At 38.5% G+C, this 17,266-nt stretch overlaps 1 protein-coding gene across 1 annotated transcript; it reads right to left on the reverse strand.

Annotated features, from left to right (window-relative positions):
• Positions 1-14,092: 14,092 nt before the first annotated feature.
• On the reverse strand, positions 14,093-15,667 carry LPA19 (photosystem II 11 kDa protein-like protein). Its single transcript, XM_087665926.1, has 2 exons — positions 15,027-15,667; positions 14,093-14,667 (listed from the first exon to the last, which is right to left on the reverse strand). The coding sequence occupies exons 1-2, from the start codon at positions 15,558-15,560 to the stop codon at positions 14,530-14,532; spliced, it is 672 nt and encodes a 223-aa protein (XP_087522052.1). The 5' UTR covers positions 15,561-15,667; the 3' UTR covers positions 14,093-14,529.
• Positions 15,668-17,266: the final 1,599 nt, after the last annotated feature.

The following is a 17,266-nucleotide window of genomic DNA, read 5'->3' on the forward strand; positions in this document are numbered from 1 at the left end:
GCCGGGAGAGAGTAGAACGAAGCTTTGGCGCTGCTGGTGCTACTATCGAGGGAGGACGAAGATAAGGAGAAGCCGCCTGGTGCTGCCAAGCTGCCGCTGCCGCCTATCACCTCTAGCTCTCTCCCCACGGCGCCATAGTTTGCCACCGGCAGATTTTCAACCCCCCATCGCTGCCAAATTTTCCCCCCCTCCTGCCACATGGGATAGGGAAGCTTCCTTGAAGAAGCTTCCTAAGGGGGGGGGCTAATTAAACCCCCTTTCACCCCCTCATATCCCTTCTACTCCATAAACCCCCCCCCCCTCCCCCCGGGTTTTTAAAACCCTCAAGTCCCCCTTCCTATACCCTTCCCTTACCCTTTCACCCCCTCCCGATTCTAACCCTTAGAAATCCTTTTCACCCCGCCACGGTCTTAAGGCCTTAAACCCTTCACGAGGGCCGTTAAACCCCCACAACCCTTGGTCTCATAACCCATAAATTCCCCCCCCCCCCCCCCCCCCCCCCCCCGTGCCTAAATCTATAAGTCCCTTCTTGTGTTGAAACCCTGTGTTTTTCTACCCTCATATTCTTTTTTTCTTAACACACCCCCTAAGCCCTTTCTAACCCCATGTTCCCTTTTTCCTTACACACCCTTTTCTCTCTCCCCCCTACTATAAGCCTTCACCCTTCACCTTTCCCTCTCACTCCGGGTTAAAATCCCAAAAACCTTTAGTACTCTAAAAATTCCTTTCTATACCTTTTACCCCAAGCCCAAAGTTCTCCAAAGGTTCATGTGGTTGCGAAGCCACACTCACCCATAACCTTTTTGCCGTGTACATATCCTATAGGGCCTTCTTAGGCTTTATAAACCTTTCCCTCTCCGAAGAAGCTAAGACTTAAAAAGTCTTATTATCCCTCTCTCATGGTCAATATTTTGAACGACTCCTTGCCTCGAAAGAGAGACGGTGAAAATCCGGAAAGGAGAGTAAAAGCTGCCTTCACATCTGAAGGATTACAACTGCGATGCCGCCTAAGAAAGTCCAAGGAGTAGCTGCGGGAGGGTCATCTCCCGGTATCCATGTGGATATCTCACCCCAAAACTAGGTTTTTCCTTCTTGGTTTTATATCGGTTCTAAGTCAATCATGCAAAGATGAATTGTTAGGGATAAGATATATTTTTCTGAGTTATTTACAATGAAGGACTTTAGTTTAATTGAACATGCAAAAATGATATTGTATAAAACATAGTTTCCTTCGAATAGCATCATGCATTAAAACGAATCACGAGCAAGATTATCTACCTGCTATAATAGTATATTTCGATTAAATCTTGAAGGTATAAAAATTGCATCTTGCACCATTAACCCCTATTCTTTTTTTTCAACAAATCATCATAGAAGATGAAATTCATGAAAGGTTTCTTACGTTGCTTGAACTCTAGGAAGTTATCATTACTAACTACATATCTTAGAAAGGAAAAGTTTGTTATTTGGCATGAGTTCGTTTGCAAGGAAAAAGGAAGTTTAATTTGAAAAAGTTTACGACTCAAAAATCAATTGTCACATAGATAACAAATCGTGCCGAGGTGATCTCGATATTACCTTCTAAAATTTAACCGAATTAATGTAAATCTAGAAATACCTATGCTGTGAAATATGTCTTGGGAATAATTTAAAAATCAGGAAACGTTTATACCTTAAACACTTGACTACCTTCCCTGATTGTAGGGATAATAAATTCGTAAATGTAAAAGATCTAGGGTTTGTCCCTGAGGTTCTTAAAAAGAGACCCTAGGTCCGACAAACGTCAGCTTAAAGAAACTAAAACGGATTGTTTCATCGTATATTACGATGCAGGACTTGCGCAGCAAGTACGAAGTCATATAGTCTTGTGATTGATTCACAAGAAAAAAAGGTTAAGTACCCCTAACAAGGATGGCGGATCCTTACGCAAGTTATCTTGAAAATGGATGTATTCTTTGATATCCTTCTAAATAAGGAAAATTAAAAAAACCGGAAACTAAAGTATCCAATGAACTTTAGGGTTGACCAAGTTGGGTTAATAGGGTATGCCCTAACCCAGAATATAAGGGATCTTGCCAAGTTGCAAGACACCCTGGAACGAGTGCTGATGCATTCGAAAGGAAAGAATCATTCCTTAGCAATTTGCCAACAACAAGATCGGTTAATGGAAATGTTTGTGCTTGCTAGAGATTAGAGCACTGTTTGATTTATGAATTACAAATTAAATGAATATCTATACTTCAGGTTGAAGACCTGAAGGGAGAGGCAGTTTCAGTTACCCCCGACTGCCTGCCTAACCCTAACCAAGGGGGTTGTTGACCGCGCCGGGAACGTGGACCGAACCCCTGCGAGAGGTCTCTCCATTGAGCTCTACTTGGAGCAGGAGGACGCTTGGGTGCCAGGGGCGGCTTTGGCCGCAAATCCCTCGCCTTCCGGGTCCTACACAAGAGGCTAACGTAACTCGAGATTGGATCTCGAGGCCTGCATACTAGTCTACGGGCAGAAGCTTGGATTAGTGATCCCTGTGCATTACTGGATAGCCTTCGGGCAGATTATGGACAAGCATACAGGCGGAAATCCTTGTATTTCAAAGATAAATATGATGATATGTTAATAAAGAACGTGTTTGATATTGTTTTTCTATGTCACGTGATAAGATTACGTGAAGGAACTAGTGCTTAACGGTTTAATTAAAGAAGCTGATTGTTACATGTCAAATTAATGTGTTAGATAATTACATAACTAAAACAAACCGAGGAAAGTGCGGAGGATGGGCCATGGGTCCGTCCTACGGTTGGGCGGTCCCGGTTAGCCGAGAACTTTTCTCAAATCTCGAAGAACAGTGGGATGATCGTCAAAGGACACGAACAACGAAAGCAATGACCTAGAGTTATGTCTTACCCGATTTACGTTGTTTTAGGGGAACGGAATGGGACTATGCCTTATGGCAAAGAGGTTGAGCTTTGCATCCCTCTCATTTCCCATTCTCCTTGAACCAAGTGCAACGTGAATCCGCTTCGGACCTGGCGTTTCTGCGTAAAGTAGTTCACTTGGGTCCGATACTAGTTGCTGTTAGGTAATGACCAATCAAGAAAAACCTAATTCCGGTCGATCCTAAGTGGGAACGGCCAGGATACTTCCACTACATGGCAGACGCGAGAAGACCTAGATCGCAAATCCCGCAACATTCCATGGGAGTGCCGGGCGGAGCTTTCTAGACATCCTTTCCGATGGACTGCTAAGACGTGTCCTGGATGATACTAGGGACACGTTACAGCTTCTACAAGTAGAGATGGAGAGAAATAAATTCCTTTTATGTGATAGAAATAGATCAACCCTTTTCAAAAATTCTTGTTTCCCTTGATCTATGGATGAGTGTAGATATTTATCAATATTTTGAAACATATATAAAATAATTAATCAAAATACTATATATTTTGAGAAAAGTAACAACTTTAGTTAAAAGAAGATTGAAATTTGACCAATTACCTAAAAACATCTCAAAAGAAGAAACCCATTTTCACCTTTAATTATTGGTGTAATCCTAATCTCAAAGATAAGGCTCCGATTCAAGTAGGCTAGCAAAAGTAGCAATGAATTCTAACTATAAATCAGGTCATGTCTATCCAATCACGATCTAGTAGTCAACTAAAATGTCATTATTGTGACATGGAGGGTCATAAAGCTAGCCTATAATGCGATCTTCAGTTCACATAAGGGGAAGAAAGATGAATTCACATTGTTTAATATAATATAGGAAAAAGAGAGCGGAAGGACAAGATCATTTTAGCCAAGTTTAATGGTCAGTCATCTTCACCATCTGATTTAGAGGAGTGGACCTCTAAGATGGAATCTTACTTTGACATATTTTCCAAAACTGATGACATGAAGATTCATTTTGCTTCTTTGCATTTGGAGGGATTTGCCCATACTTGGTGGAGGTATATGCACTAAAATGCATATATTGAAGATTGAATACTAAGCACACATATTGATAGAATAATGCCTTGTTATTGTTGAAGAACCAAACTATTGATCAAGAGTTGGGGGCTTATTAATGAAGAAATTCGCAACTTCTCTTGTGAAGTGGATGACCATTGGATATTTTCGTCAAGATATGTCATGATGGAAGAAATTTTGAATTTCTTTGTTGATGTCTCTTTGATGTCTTTGTCACTTGTTTTTGCTGGACTCTCTCAGATGAACTTGGTAGCTTGATGTTTTGATGATCTACCAATTTGGATACTTGAAATTTTCAGGAAAGTATTTAGTGTTAGTGCCATGTTCACTTCTTGGATATTTATTGATGGGCTTTTTCATTGAGGTGATCTATCATATTCCTACATTCTCTTGGTGAAACTTTGAGAGTAGCATGCCAATGAAAAATATTGAAAGAAGTGACGATAACTTTACTATCTTTTACCATTGTACCTAGAACAAAAGTTTAGAGCTCCTACCTCTGAACTTTCCCGCACATAAGATGTAGCACTATACCAAAATTTGGAGAGGCTTTGGTTCTTTCTAGTGCAATGCATTGAGCAAAAAAATAAAGAATATACAAGTCAAGTAGGGTTAGTTATATACAAGTGTGTATGTTCTTTGAGTTAGAGAATCCACTAATTATAGAAATGCGGGCTGTGCTTCAATTTAGTAAAAGCATCCATGTCAATTGGTTTGGTGGCCAATTCACAAAGGTAAGTAGTCAAATCACTAACGCAAAGAAGGTTCTGCAAAGCAACTAGCTATATGTAATTCTTCTTTAGTCAAAATCTTATCAATCAATAGGTGATATTGCAATTGTGATGATATGTCCAAATTTTGAGCCAAGATAATAGACCATAGTGGAGTAGTTCTATAGTAAGTTGGATCATATTGAAGAGTAATAACCATATGTTACTACTTAGCTATTGTCATAAGATGATAGTAGCCATTGCAAGGAAGATCAAGTTGATGAGAATATCACTTTTGCAAGAATGGGCTTAAGGAATGGTAATTCTACCCAAGTTGATCAAGTACTATTTGGTCTTTAAATTTGTTCACAGAAGCATAAGAAAAAATAAGTTGGCACAACTATAATTTCTTCTTGGGGAGAATCTTATCATACTTAGCTTGATGCAAGAGGCTTTAATGGAAGATTTTTTAACTCTCTTGCCAAGTGCGATGCCACTTGGAAGTGACTTGAATTATCTCACTATCAACAAGACCCAAATCAATCATTATAAATAGCTTGGTATAAGTAGTGAATGTGAAGTCAAATTGGAGTAGCCATTATACTTAAGAGGAATTATATCTTTGCCAAGCCAATAGCCATGCTACTCAAAGATCACTAGACTAGAAAATATTTCATAAGAGGAGGCAAATTCGATTTTGTGGCACTGATCTACAAGTGAGCCTAGGCAACCTCCTCTAAAGTATTTTGGGACTCATCATACATAAGTTGGTCAAACTAGTGGGTTTAATTAGTAGGGTAATCAGTAGCTTCCTTAGGATCTAGGATCTCAAGCAGACTGCTTTTTACTACTATGTCCTTATTAGTTGAAGTTTTATGTACATCACTATGCTTTATGTCATTTAATGAATATTCATATTCTAGTAGTAGAAGCATAGAGAAAAGATGAGGTTTTGTGCAACTTAGCCTTGGAATAAACCAAAAACACTCAAAGAAATTGGGATTGTGTTGAAGTGGAACATAATCATCAACAAGGAGTGGTGGTGTTGTGAGCAATAAAAATACATATGCAATAACTCCAAGTACAACATTCTCCTAGCTATTCTACAACATGTAGTTCTTCCTCTGTAAGGAGTTTATCTAGTAGAGGGTGGGCTTGGACTAATTCAAGAAGCTTAAGATCTCGTATGATTGCAAGCACTCTGAGAGAAGTAGGAGCCACATATGTATGATCATACATTGAAGTCCAAAGCACCCCTCTTTGCTCAATTATAATCATTAGTAGTCAATTTGAGTTGTTAGACAACAGCTAGAGTACCGTTCTATTTAAAAATACTTTATTCTTCTCCCTTGCATGCCAATGCTTCAATTTTATCCTTGTTCATTTCACAATGTAGAATGAGAAAACCAAGCAAAGCTCCCTTTGCTTAGCTTTGGACATGGACTTTATGAGATCTACTAGGACTATTGGATAACATAAGGAGATAGATTCTTGGTTTGCCTATGGCAATGGTCTTTCTAAGAGCTTCTCATGTTCTTCAATAGTAGGGGTCGACATTTTAAGACGGGTAGAATTTAGCATGTATGCACCAAATTTGGATCAAAGAACCTTGGGCAGAAATGTTTGAGTTTCTTCAAGTGATTGGTCCATATTTCTCCTCCATCCCATGTTTCTTGCATAGTTACTCTCAAGCTAGGAGCAAAAAATTTAACTAGCATTAGGATACCAATCCCATATTTAAATTTAAACAAGGTTTGGCCAGTTACTATCTTGTAGGCTTTCCAAGGCTAGTATGAGCTTATTGTCGTGGTTACTTTAAGAGGCTAAAACTATCTTGGTGAACACATTGATCTCCATGATTTTATTCATGCTTTTTTTGGCCATTTTTTTAAGGGTATTAGGGAGATTACTTTTGTGATTAGTGACCACAAACATGGACAATAGATGCCCGATCACTTCGTTGATAAATTGTATATCTTGATCATTCACAATCTCGAGGGAACATCCAAATCTAGAGATTACTTATCCCCATAAGAACTTTGTTGTCAAGCATTGTTCTTATGAATGGCCCTTACCTCAACCCATTTTATTAGGTAGTCAATCACAACAATGATATATTTAGCCTATGAATATGGGCTACAAGAGTTATAGATCCAACAAAATCAATTCTCCATTTCTCAAAATGTTGGCATGGTATGTCTGGCATGAGTTCCATCTTATCCTTTCACATAGATACTTTTGTATGCTAACAGTCATCGCAACATTTAATAAACTTTGTCGCATTGTGAAAGAGGGTGGGCCACCATAATTGGGACTGCAAGGTTTTCCGTGCAGTTCAGTGTCGATCAAAGTGCCCATTTGCAACTCCCATATATACTTCTACAAGGACTTTGTGCACCTCATGCTTAGAGATGCACCTCCTCAAGAAACGTATAGTGGCCTTTTTCGTACCATTGCCCAACAATCAACTAATAGGGCTATGTTTTGGGAATAAGGCAGCAAACTCGAGCATTCTCAATTGGATGGTAAGGTATTCATTTTTCTAGTATATCTATGATATCATTGGCCCAATATGGGATATGACTTTGGTCTTTCTCTCAAATTATTTTAGACAAGTGTGCATTAGAAGATCATCCATAATGCTATTTTCAAAAATTCTATATTTAGAAGTCAAGACAAAGTGATCAACCATATATATTGTTGTTTTCCTTTCTCCACAACTATTGAGAAGTCAAACTTAAGAAAAAGTTAGTAAACATGGGGCTATGCATCTCTATTTATAGAGGATTTGTTTGCTAAGTAAAGTAGAGCTTCATGATCAATAGAGAAAGTGAATGGAGTCACTAGTAAATAATGTTTATTGATTCATGATCAATACATCTTTAGTATTTTCTTTACATCACAAGATATTTCTCAAACGATTCAACACTTTATCATGCAAAACTCAAGTATAGCTCTCTTCGTTCAATCCTTATGGATAACCTTTACTTTCAATGAGTGGTTGTTTCTTCATGCAATAGTTGTGAGAAATTTAATACAGAGAGCACTATCAAGGTTGGAAGCTCAAGATGATAGTACAATGATATTTTGAACTTAGTGACTCCATCTAACAAAGCAACATTTGACCCACAATTCGCAAAGGACCCTCGTGTACTTGTTATGCTCCTACTCTTATTCTTGACAATCCTAAACATGATTGAATGGAAAAGGAAGCAAGTTGTCTTCTATAGAAATGATTCTTATATTGCTTGGCTTGTCCTCTCGATCTTTCTTGGGAGATCTCCTCTCTCTCTCTCTCTCTCTCTCTCTTGATAATAGCAATGGCTTAAGGGTTGAGGCTTCTTATAAACTTTAGAGGACTTATTCTTACCCCCTCCTCCCTCATTTCTCTCTCAATAATAATGATTGTTTTGAGTGGTCGCATGGCAAGGGGAAGATCAACTACAGTTGCAAGAGTAGTGGTGGGATTTGCATTGTGGCACTAGTGTTGGCAATGATGATGAGATGAAGGTGCAATCAATTTTTCTACCATTTGCCTAGCATGATGACGTGTTCTGAAAAGATGATGATGACTAGGAGAGGAAAAAACAATAAGTATTAAAGGTTTGTATTAACCTTTATATTGTATCCTCTCTCCCCTACTAGCCCACATTCATGTGCAGAGGGAAGGGATGTTATAGCCAATTACAACATATCCAAGTACAAGTTGCAAGCATTGCAGCGTGACCTTTTTGGACAGAATCCTAAGGTTTCTATCAAATGGAATTTGTGGATCCATCTACTTATAAGGGTGCTCCATTGACAAATGATGAGTTGAAGCCACAAGATGAGCCAGAGGAAGTAAATTTTCTAACTTCTACACCTTTTCATTAGAAAATGTGAAGCCTATGGGGCCCTAGTCCAAATTTTATGGACCCAAATGGCAAACTTTGAACTAGGGACTTGCAAGCTTCACTTTCCTCCTATTTTTTTTCTACAACCTCATTTGAACCCATGCATTATAGGAACAAAATTTGTCGCATTCTAATAACTCCAAGTCAATTAGTAATCATGTTATTGTTCTAAAAATGTGATCGATGAAATACTTTATATTGATTAGTTTACATCAAGGCATTGAGGATCTAGGCATGCAAATTGATGCAAGAAGTCAACCCTTAAGGGGTATGTCATCAACCTTATTGCCGATGTTGTAGTCTTTCATAAGAAGTGTTCACCTAGAGGGGACAGAACAATAATATTTTCACCCCTCCATACAATATCTACAACAACGTGGAGAAGATGGTGCTCCTAAGTGACAAAAGCTTTTGTACCTATTTGATAAAGCATGTGGTGAAGCAGTCTATATGCTTGCTACCTTAGGTGAGCTTGCCAAAGTCTCCAATCCACTTCTCCTAAAGGGAGTTAAAGGGAAATAGACTCATATTCAAATCAAAGAAATAAATAAATATTTATGGCTCAGGTCCTTCATCTCTACCATCAAAGAAACCATAGAAACAATGAGTTTCTTCATTTGCATGTCATTGTAAATGCACTCTCCTTAGTCATTAACAACTTTTGATTAATACAAGTTAGCTTTTTTTTAATCCAAATTTATTAAATAAGTATGTGGCATGCATACATGTGATGTATGATACATGTACGTATGATAATGTGTACTATATTTACATGCAATAGCATGTAGTACATCTATATACAATAGTGTAATCCAATTTAATTATATAAATGGGGTACATGTATATGCAATAATGTAACCCAAATAGATTAGGAAAATGTGTGGTACTTATGTATGCAATCGCAAAACTTGAGTCCTTTTTATAAACACATGCAATACATCTTCACGTGATCATGTGCAATATGTGTATGTATAACAATGTGTAGTGCATGCATGCATTTAAGTATTCCAAATTTCTTAAACTTGTGTATTAATGGTTGTGTGCGACATTTTAAGAAGCACAAAAAACAAATTTACTCAAAATGATGGCAGTGGAATAAATATGCATGAGATGTATATAATTCCTCGCTCAAAATTTACACAAGACTCTTTGGCTTTTTACAATGTATGGCTATACATGGCAAAACCTTAGATCATATTGGTAAGAATCCTACAAGCAAGGTTCCTTGCCCTGACAAAGCCTAATAATGAAGTTCATATCCTTCTTAGTAACAGTGACCCAGTTTGCATAGATGATGGTCAATTATGCATCGTCAAAAGAGGTCAGCGAGGTATCTCTTTGCCATTTTTTGAAGGATCTCTATGGCTTCAATGGTCCATTTCCATTGCATGGATCCATCCATTACTCACACCCAATACCTCCCCAAGCTAGTGAGATGCAGGTCCTACAACACTTAGGAAATTACATTTTAGAATATTTCTTTTGGTATCAATAGCTCGCATCCACATTAAATTTGCTTGACTTCATGCTCGAGGAGTCCACCTTATAGAACATGTAAGATAGCACGTGAGTTCAAAAGAAAAGGTATTATATTCAGTAAAATTTATAATATTATATTTACAAAATTGATTTTTTAATTGCAATTTTTTGTAAGTTTAGTAAAGTAAAAGGGGTCAATTTAAGGCCTTATAACATGTAAAGAAAGGGTATTTATTAATATCTTTTGAATGCATGTTATATAATTGATTACTTATAGGCGAACACTCCAGGACTTCATGCAAGGGGACAATGCTTCGTTGCCATCTTCTCTCCTTCTATGGTGGTCTCTATGGAGCATATTGGCCATCCCAGAGGAGGTTGCACGTTGTATCCTAGATAGTACCATGTACATAGTGTTCCTTAGGAGATAGTTGGGTGTCTTACTTTTGTGCATGCCATACAAGCTCAAGGTGAGTACGATGGAGAAGAGATGAAACCCAAGGATTCTAGAATGGAGAAAAGAATGGAAGTGTCAAACTAAAAATGAGAATAAGGTTGAACTTTCAATCCTTGCAATTTTACAACATATAGTTCATCATGTGATTTTAAAGCCATCATCTTTTATCGAAGTAAGATAAAACTTCACACACGCACTCGTTATATGGCCAAGAGTAGACTAAAGTATTCTTTAGGCAAAAAAATGTTAGGAGGGCCCTAATCCAAAGTTTGATTCTAGGACAACAAACTTTGCTAAAGTCCCTCTTAGCATGTTTTTCGTCTCAAAATTAATTTAATTGTGGTGTGCATGTGAAGTTTCATCATATTTTTATATAGTTAGGTGTTATAATCCTATTCAAAATTATGCATGCATTGATCATTGAGAAATAAATATTGAAATTACTAATCCTTAGAAATTTTGCACCATATATACTCTACAATCACATCAAGAGTAAACCATGTAACAAGATATGGCAACTTTTCATAAGTTTTTCATATTGAAATCAACAATCATAACAAATATTATGATCAAGTCGCAAAATACAACAAGAAGACTTACATTGAACTTGAGAATAAAATTTGAAATTAAAAACTTCATTTAAATTTTCTCTAATAAAATAGTTGAATAAAGTTACATGTCCTATGTTTATAAATGACACTTGTACAAAAAAGATAACATTACAAATTATATTTATTCTAGTGCAATGATTGCATCCTTTATTACTTGAAGGTTCCTTATAAATTGAAATTCATTGGAAATTATAATAATACACTTCACATATATCACACAACACGGAGTATCACTCATTGAGTCTACCCAAAAAGCCTCTGTAACCCCTTGTAGCACTTAAATCCATTCTTTTATGAAGCAATCAGGTCTATCTTAACCTTATGGTAGAAACCACCTACTACTTTCTATTCGATAGAGGTATTGCACAATCTCATGAATACATCTTGAGAAAATAGCATTTAAAATGTTGAGACTAAAAGAACATTTGTACTTCCTAATTTCTCTTAGGGCCATTGTACTTGGCCTCCATCTATGTTCCTTGTGGGATGATAAGGACCCCTCTAAGAGTTGCTTGCGAAAGTTAGGTTAGGTTGAGAAGGGAAAGGTCTACTAGTAGACCAAAAAGTGGCATTATCAAAAGACTACATCTAAGCTAATAGAGGGTTTATTGAGATGAATACAACATGGATCTCTAAATGGAAGCTTCTTTTAGTTGTCTTATCTTTCCTAAACAGTAAGAGAATTGAAAATTTAGCAAACAAGATAGAGAGTGAAACCCCAATATCTACTACTTAAACTTTAAAACTAATTTACACACACACATGCTCTCTTTTTTTTTCGTAAAACACATGCTCTCTCATGCTCTCTCTCTCTCTCTCTCTCTCTCTCTCTCTCTCTCTCTCTCTCTCTCTCAAAAAAAAAAAAAAAATTATGCCACATTGAACATGTTCCTTGTGTTACTATCTTGGATCTTTATAAATCCATTTTCTCCCTTCTCTAAGCCTTGTTTCTTGCCACTTGTTAACATAGTTCTCTTTAGTTCTTGATGCATCATAACATACTCTTTTAGTGACACGATGGGATTCAATTATGTCTACAGTCTATTCATCAGTCCTCTTGTTTGCTTTCCTCTACAACACTTGAGCTTCACCATTATAATCCTGTACTAATAATATAGGAATTGGATCATTGGATTGCTAGCCTTCACCGCTCCACCATAATCAATCTTACTTTGGTATTTGATATGAATTTTTTATCCCTTGTGTAGACCAAACTCCAATGCTTCTCTTCTCTACAAAGTATGGCCAATGCAGCTCAATAATATGTTACAAAGGCACACATTACATGTAAATAAAAATATCAAAAAAAAAGTATATAACTCTTATATTTCTAAAAACTCAACTTTGTACATACCACATAATGTATGAGTCATTGATTTGCAATGGACACTTGCATTTGGGATTCGACAAAAGAGAAAGGAAACGAGATTATTTAAAGCACACGCTATAAAAAAAACAATGTTAGTTATAATAGAAACAATGCACAAAAGATGAGTTTTGCACAAAGAATATCTAAATGATATTTTAATTTTCTAGCTTATGATTGATGCACCTTGGGTATTGAGTTAATTAGAATCATTTTACACTTTTACCCCACACATGTACCATATCTTCACATAGTATGCACATCACCAATAATCTCTTTCTTGTCTTCATCAAGCACCCTCTTTCAAAGTAATTGAGCCAATTTATTAGGACTAATCTAGGTCTTTTTTATCCTCCATTAATTCGATCAAGACCCATAGCATGATATCATTGCAAGCCGATGGCATTCCCTTCCTCATTGCAATAGGTATTGAATGAGGAAGGGAATGCCAATGATAGTCTTGCAAGCCGATGGCATTCCCTTCCTCATTGCAATAGGTATTGAAAGACACTTTATAGCCTTGGCTTCTCCAAAGCAAGATTTCTTTGGAAAGTTGCTAGATAATCTTGATCTCTTCTCATCCCTCTCCATCATTACTTGATACTTGTGTATCCCGATCTCTGACAACACTCTCTCCACATCCTTACAAGCTATAATGGCTTCTTTCTCTAGTTGCATGATATATGCAAAGAAATATTTTCATATACTACTTTCTCCATCATCCTATTAAAAGCATCAACAAAAAATATGAACATGATCTAGTGGAATATTGGAGATATTCTTCCATATGGAATCTTCCTTAGTGTGTCGGTGCCATGCTTTCCACTTTTTGCCAATACTTCTTACCATTCTTTCATTCCACCCTCTCTTTAGTATAGGCATGGAAATCTTATATTCACACCCTTGGATATTCCACAAATGCATTTGAAAGTCTTCAAGTTCTAGAAAGACTTTAACTTTGAAGTTCTAAGAAAATGCATAATTTTGTTTATCTTTAACACAACCAAATCAATCTTTGACAACCTTGAACAATTTGGTATGTGTCCTTGTGCTACTGCCAACCATGTCACAAATAGCTTGTGCATCCATAGCAAAGAAATCATTTGAGACATCTTCCAATGTGGACTTGATCACATTTTCCTTTACATCCTTGAACTTTGGGTTGCTCATAGAATCTTCCAATGTGCTTGAGCCTTGCCTTCAACAATCTATGAATTATGGATGATCCAAGCTCATCCTCACCTAGGTTTCCATTCTAATTGATCTTACAAGCCTTGATACACTGCTTTCATTGGTTTTTGTTCTCAATCAACTAACCTATTAGCTTTCTTGATCTTTGAGGGCGTCGCTTTGACTCATTACACAGTATGCTGAACAAGGGCTCAACATCCACCCCTGGAAAACAAATGCCAAGCCTCAAATGAATAGCATCGGGGAGCCATCAGAGACAACCAACCTATGAGTGAGATGAAATGGGGCTGAGAATACACTCAGACGGAGCCATGCAAATAGACAAAGAAAGCCTTAGATGGTGGCGCACATGGAGGATGAAAATGGTGGTTGATATGGGCTGACATGGAGAATGAAAATGCTTGATAAGCACCACTGTCATTAAGATAAAAGGACTCAAACTACATTGCCTGTCATCTATCTGTGTTATCTGAAAACAGAGTTCTATCAATATTAAGGACTAGCAACTGACTTAGAATCAACCAGAGGAAAACAGTGACACGTTAGAAAGGGATAGCTATTCCTTTCAACTTTGGGCCTTGTTACAAATCAAAATCACGTCCTCATAGAGCACTGTCTGAAGCTCCTAGCAACTTGCACTCTTTTGTGCATCCAGTGGGGTTTCCAGTGATGCACATACATGTTTTAACATTGAAAGGATGTACTAACAACCATTTCTTTCACAGCCACATATAGCTCTTTCCTTTACATGATTCTGGTACAAAGAGTGTTGGTTGCTTGCCATACTTCTTTTTCCCAGAGTTAGGAGATATACACGAATCCTCTTAAGAGTACTCTAGCTTACACATATAGATCGTGGGAGTTACAATGCTGCATCAGCCTGATTGAGATACTCCATAATCTGAGACTTCACATCCGACGGTAGTACTGCCCTTGGACCTTCTTTCCTGTAGAACTGTCCTAAGGTCCTAATGGCACTTTCCAATGCTGCATAGGACTCCTGCCCATGAATGAAACAAAGAAGATTGGTAAAGCAGAGAGAGAGAGAGATGCCTGCCTGATTACTAATTCAAACTGTCCAAAACAAGAAATAGATATAAGACAAGAGACTGATGGTTTCATGATTCAACTGCACACATACATGGTGCAAACAACTAATGCACATAAAACTTTGACATGACAACATTGGATACAGAACATGAATGTAAGCCCATTGAATGTGCTTCTATGTGTGCACAAGTCAAATCATGCATGCCACATAAAATTAACAAAAGCAAACACACATGACAGCCTTCTTCAATGCAGAAACCAATGACCAGCTATGAACAAATCCCAAAGCAATTATAGGCAGTCGAAAACCTCTGATTCCACCATCTTCTGGCCTCTCCAGTTCTGCAGGTAATCACGGATGGCCTCCTTTGCAGAATCGGCTGATCTGCGCACCTCTCTCTCCTCTGTGGACTCCTGCTGCAGGGATTGCTGCAGGCTCTTGACGACCTCACGGGCGCTCTTGAGGTAGCTCTTGGGCAGCACCTTGCCTGACTTGGTGGTTTCATTGGGATCAAAGAGCTTGACTAATCCATCCAAAAGGCCGGTGCTGTCGGCGTCAGAAGTGGTGGCGGCAGCGGCCCTGTTGGCGGGCGTCTCCTCTGAGAGGGCGTCTCTCTCCTTCCACAGAAGAGGGGCGGCCGGAAGAAGGCTCAAGAGAGCAACGAGGGCTCTGCGAGTCGGGAGCGGCAGCTTCCGATTCTGCTGCAAGAGGAGGTCCGGCAGACGAGTCTGGCAAATCTCTGCTGTCATCGGAAGCTCCTTTGCCTGATTGAAGCGCGCCCCTGCATGTGTCAAAGTGACGATATGCCTGCAGTGATGATGATATCGACACGAGAGCTCCATGGCTTTACAACTCTAACCCCATCGATGGTCGTATTGAGCACATGTTCCTGAGTTTCACAGCCTCTGAGTGATAAAGGGTTGCATACGCATCCGAACACTTTCAACATACAACGCCGCACCACTTACATTCACTTATTTGCCATCGTCCGATTGGAGAAAATAAGGGTCGGTTCACACTTGCACGGTGGACAAAAGGGTGAAAAATCCCCTTTTCCACGCACCTACAAGGATTTCCCAAGAGTTGTCCGCCATCTCATTCACATTAGTGGTGGACAAGGAAAGGAGCCAAAGAGAAGACATTGCATGAAGGAGAAGTATCCGTGCTAGGCAGGCCGAAAGAGAGGAGCAAAAACTTGGCCATGACATGTCAAAAAAGGCCCCTAATTTTTTTGGCCGTCCACCATGTGTGTGAACATACAGTTTTCCATTCTAAAATTTGATTGGCCATCTGTATTTGGGATGCTTGTTTGTCTGCCAGTGTGTAACCAAGCTTAGACTTGCCACACCCCCTCGTGCAGTTTGCCTCTACTCGCCTAAGTTCCCCTTTTCTCAAAGAAGCTACCAATATAGGAGATCGCACAATTTCCTTTTATCCGCCTAATTTTCCCCTTTCCCAAAGAAGCAATCAATAGGTGATCATGATATAAGCTCCTCTGGCTAATCTTTGCCAAATGAATGTGAACAAAGGAGTGGATGGTTCTCACAACAATTTGGCTCATGTCTGTAGAATTGTGAAGCCACCCTAAGTCACCAAGAGTCAATAGGATGATTTGTAACAAGGGTGTGCGAGTTTCGTAAGGTCTTGGCTTCTAGGCCAAGGGGCAACTCAAGGCTGGCCTACCCATATGAGACACTACGTGGGGTATCGCATCATATGGCAATGTCTTTTTTAAAGGACACCTTTAAGTTGCATGTGGTATCACTCAAGGCTCCCATGGAGCCATTAGCTTCAACCTTAGAATAGTACCACATGTAAGTAGATGATTGAACTTGTGGTATAGGAGTGTAGTTGAGACTCACCTCCAACATGGTCAACACCAACAGTCACTGATTACATCCACTTTTAATAGGTGTGTTGCTCATGGAAGAAGGTTGTTGAAGTCAAGTTGGAGTGGAAGCAAATAAGACTATTAGAATTCAAAGGGAGCTTCAAATGTAAAAATATTAGGCACTTCTCATCCATAAGGTGCACTTGCAAGATTTCTGAAGACATAATTCATGGTTGTAAATTTTTCTTAAAGTCGGCTAATGGTGTAAACATTGTGAGCAACCTCTATTCTCTTTTCGTTAGACTATGTCCAATTAAGCTAAGTATAAGATGGTTGAGAGAAGGACTAATCAAGAGCCAAAAAAGATCCTAACCATAATCTCTTTTGTAAAATCAAATAGAGAGCTCATTCTAGTGTGTGCAAACTTTGGTGCCTCCATTCTTCTTCCTTTTTGTCTACACTTTTTGTGCACCTTTTTGTTCGCATTGCTAAACCCAAAGAGAGAAAGAGAGAGAGAGAAAGAGAGAGAGAGAGAGAGAGAGAGAGAGAGTGTGTGTGTGTGTGTGTGTGTGTGTGAGCAAGGGACCGATTGAGGAGAAGCTCTCCTCATTTCTCTTCTACTTCTCCTTCTTGTCTATCTTCTTCGCTTGCAATGGAGCTTCTTATACTAGCTACAAAGAAGTTGGAGTAGCAGCTTGAGAAGTGTACCACTTGAAT

Source organism: Lygodium microphyllum, chromosome 24 (assembly GCF_053477565.2).
Source record: "Lygodium microphyllum isolate KBCC chromosome 24, Lygodium_microphyllum_v1.1.10, whole genome shotgun sequence".
Classification (NCBI taxonomy): domain Eukaryota; kingdom Viridiplantae; phylum Streptophyta; class Polypodiopsida; order Schizaeales; family Lygodiaceae; genus Lygodium; species Lygodium microphyllum.

Coding starts and splice junctions, on each gene's coding strand:
- LPA19 (XM_087665926.1), bottom strand. CDS start 15,560: ATGGAGCTCTCGTGTCGATATCATCATCACTGCAGGCATATCGTCACT. Junction 14,668..15,026: donor AGAAGATGGTGGAATCAGAG/GTTTTCGACTGC, acceptor ATTCATGGGCAG/GAGTCCTATGCAGCATTGGA.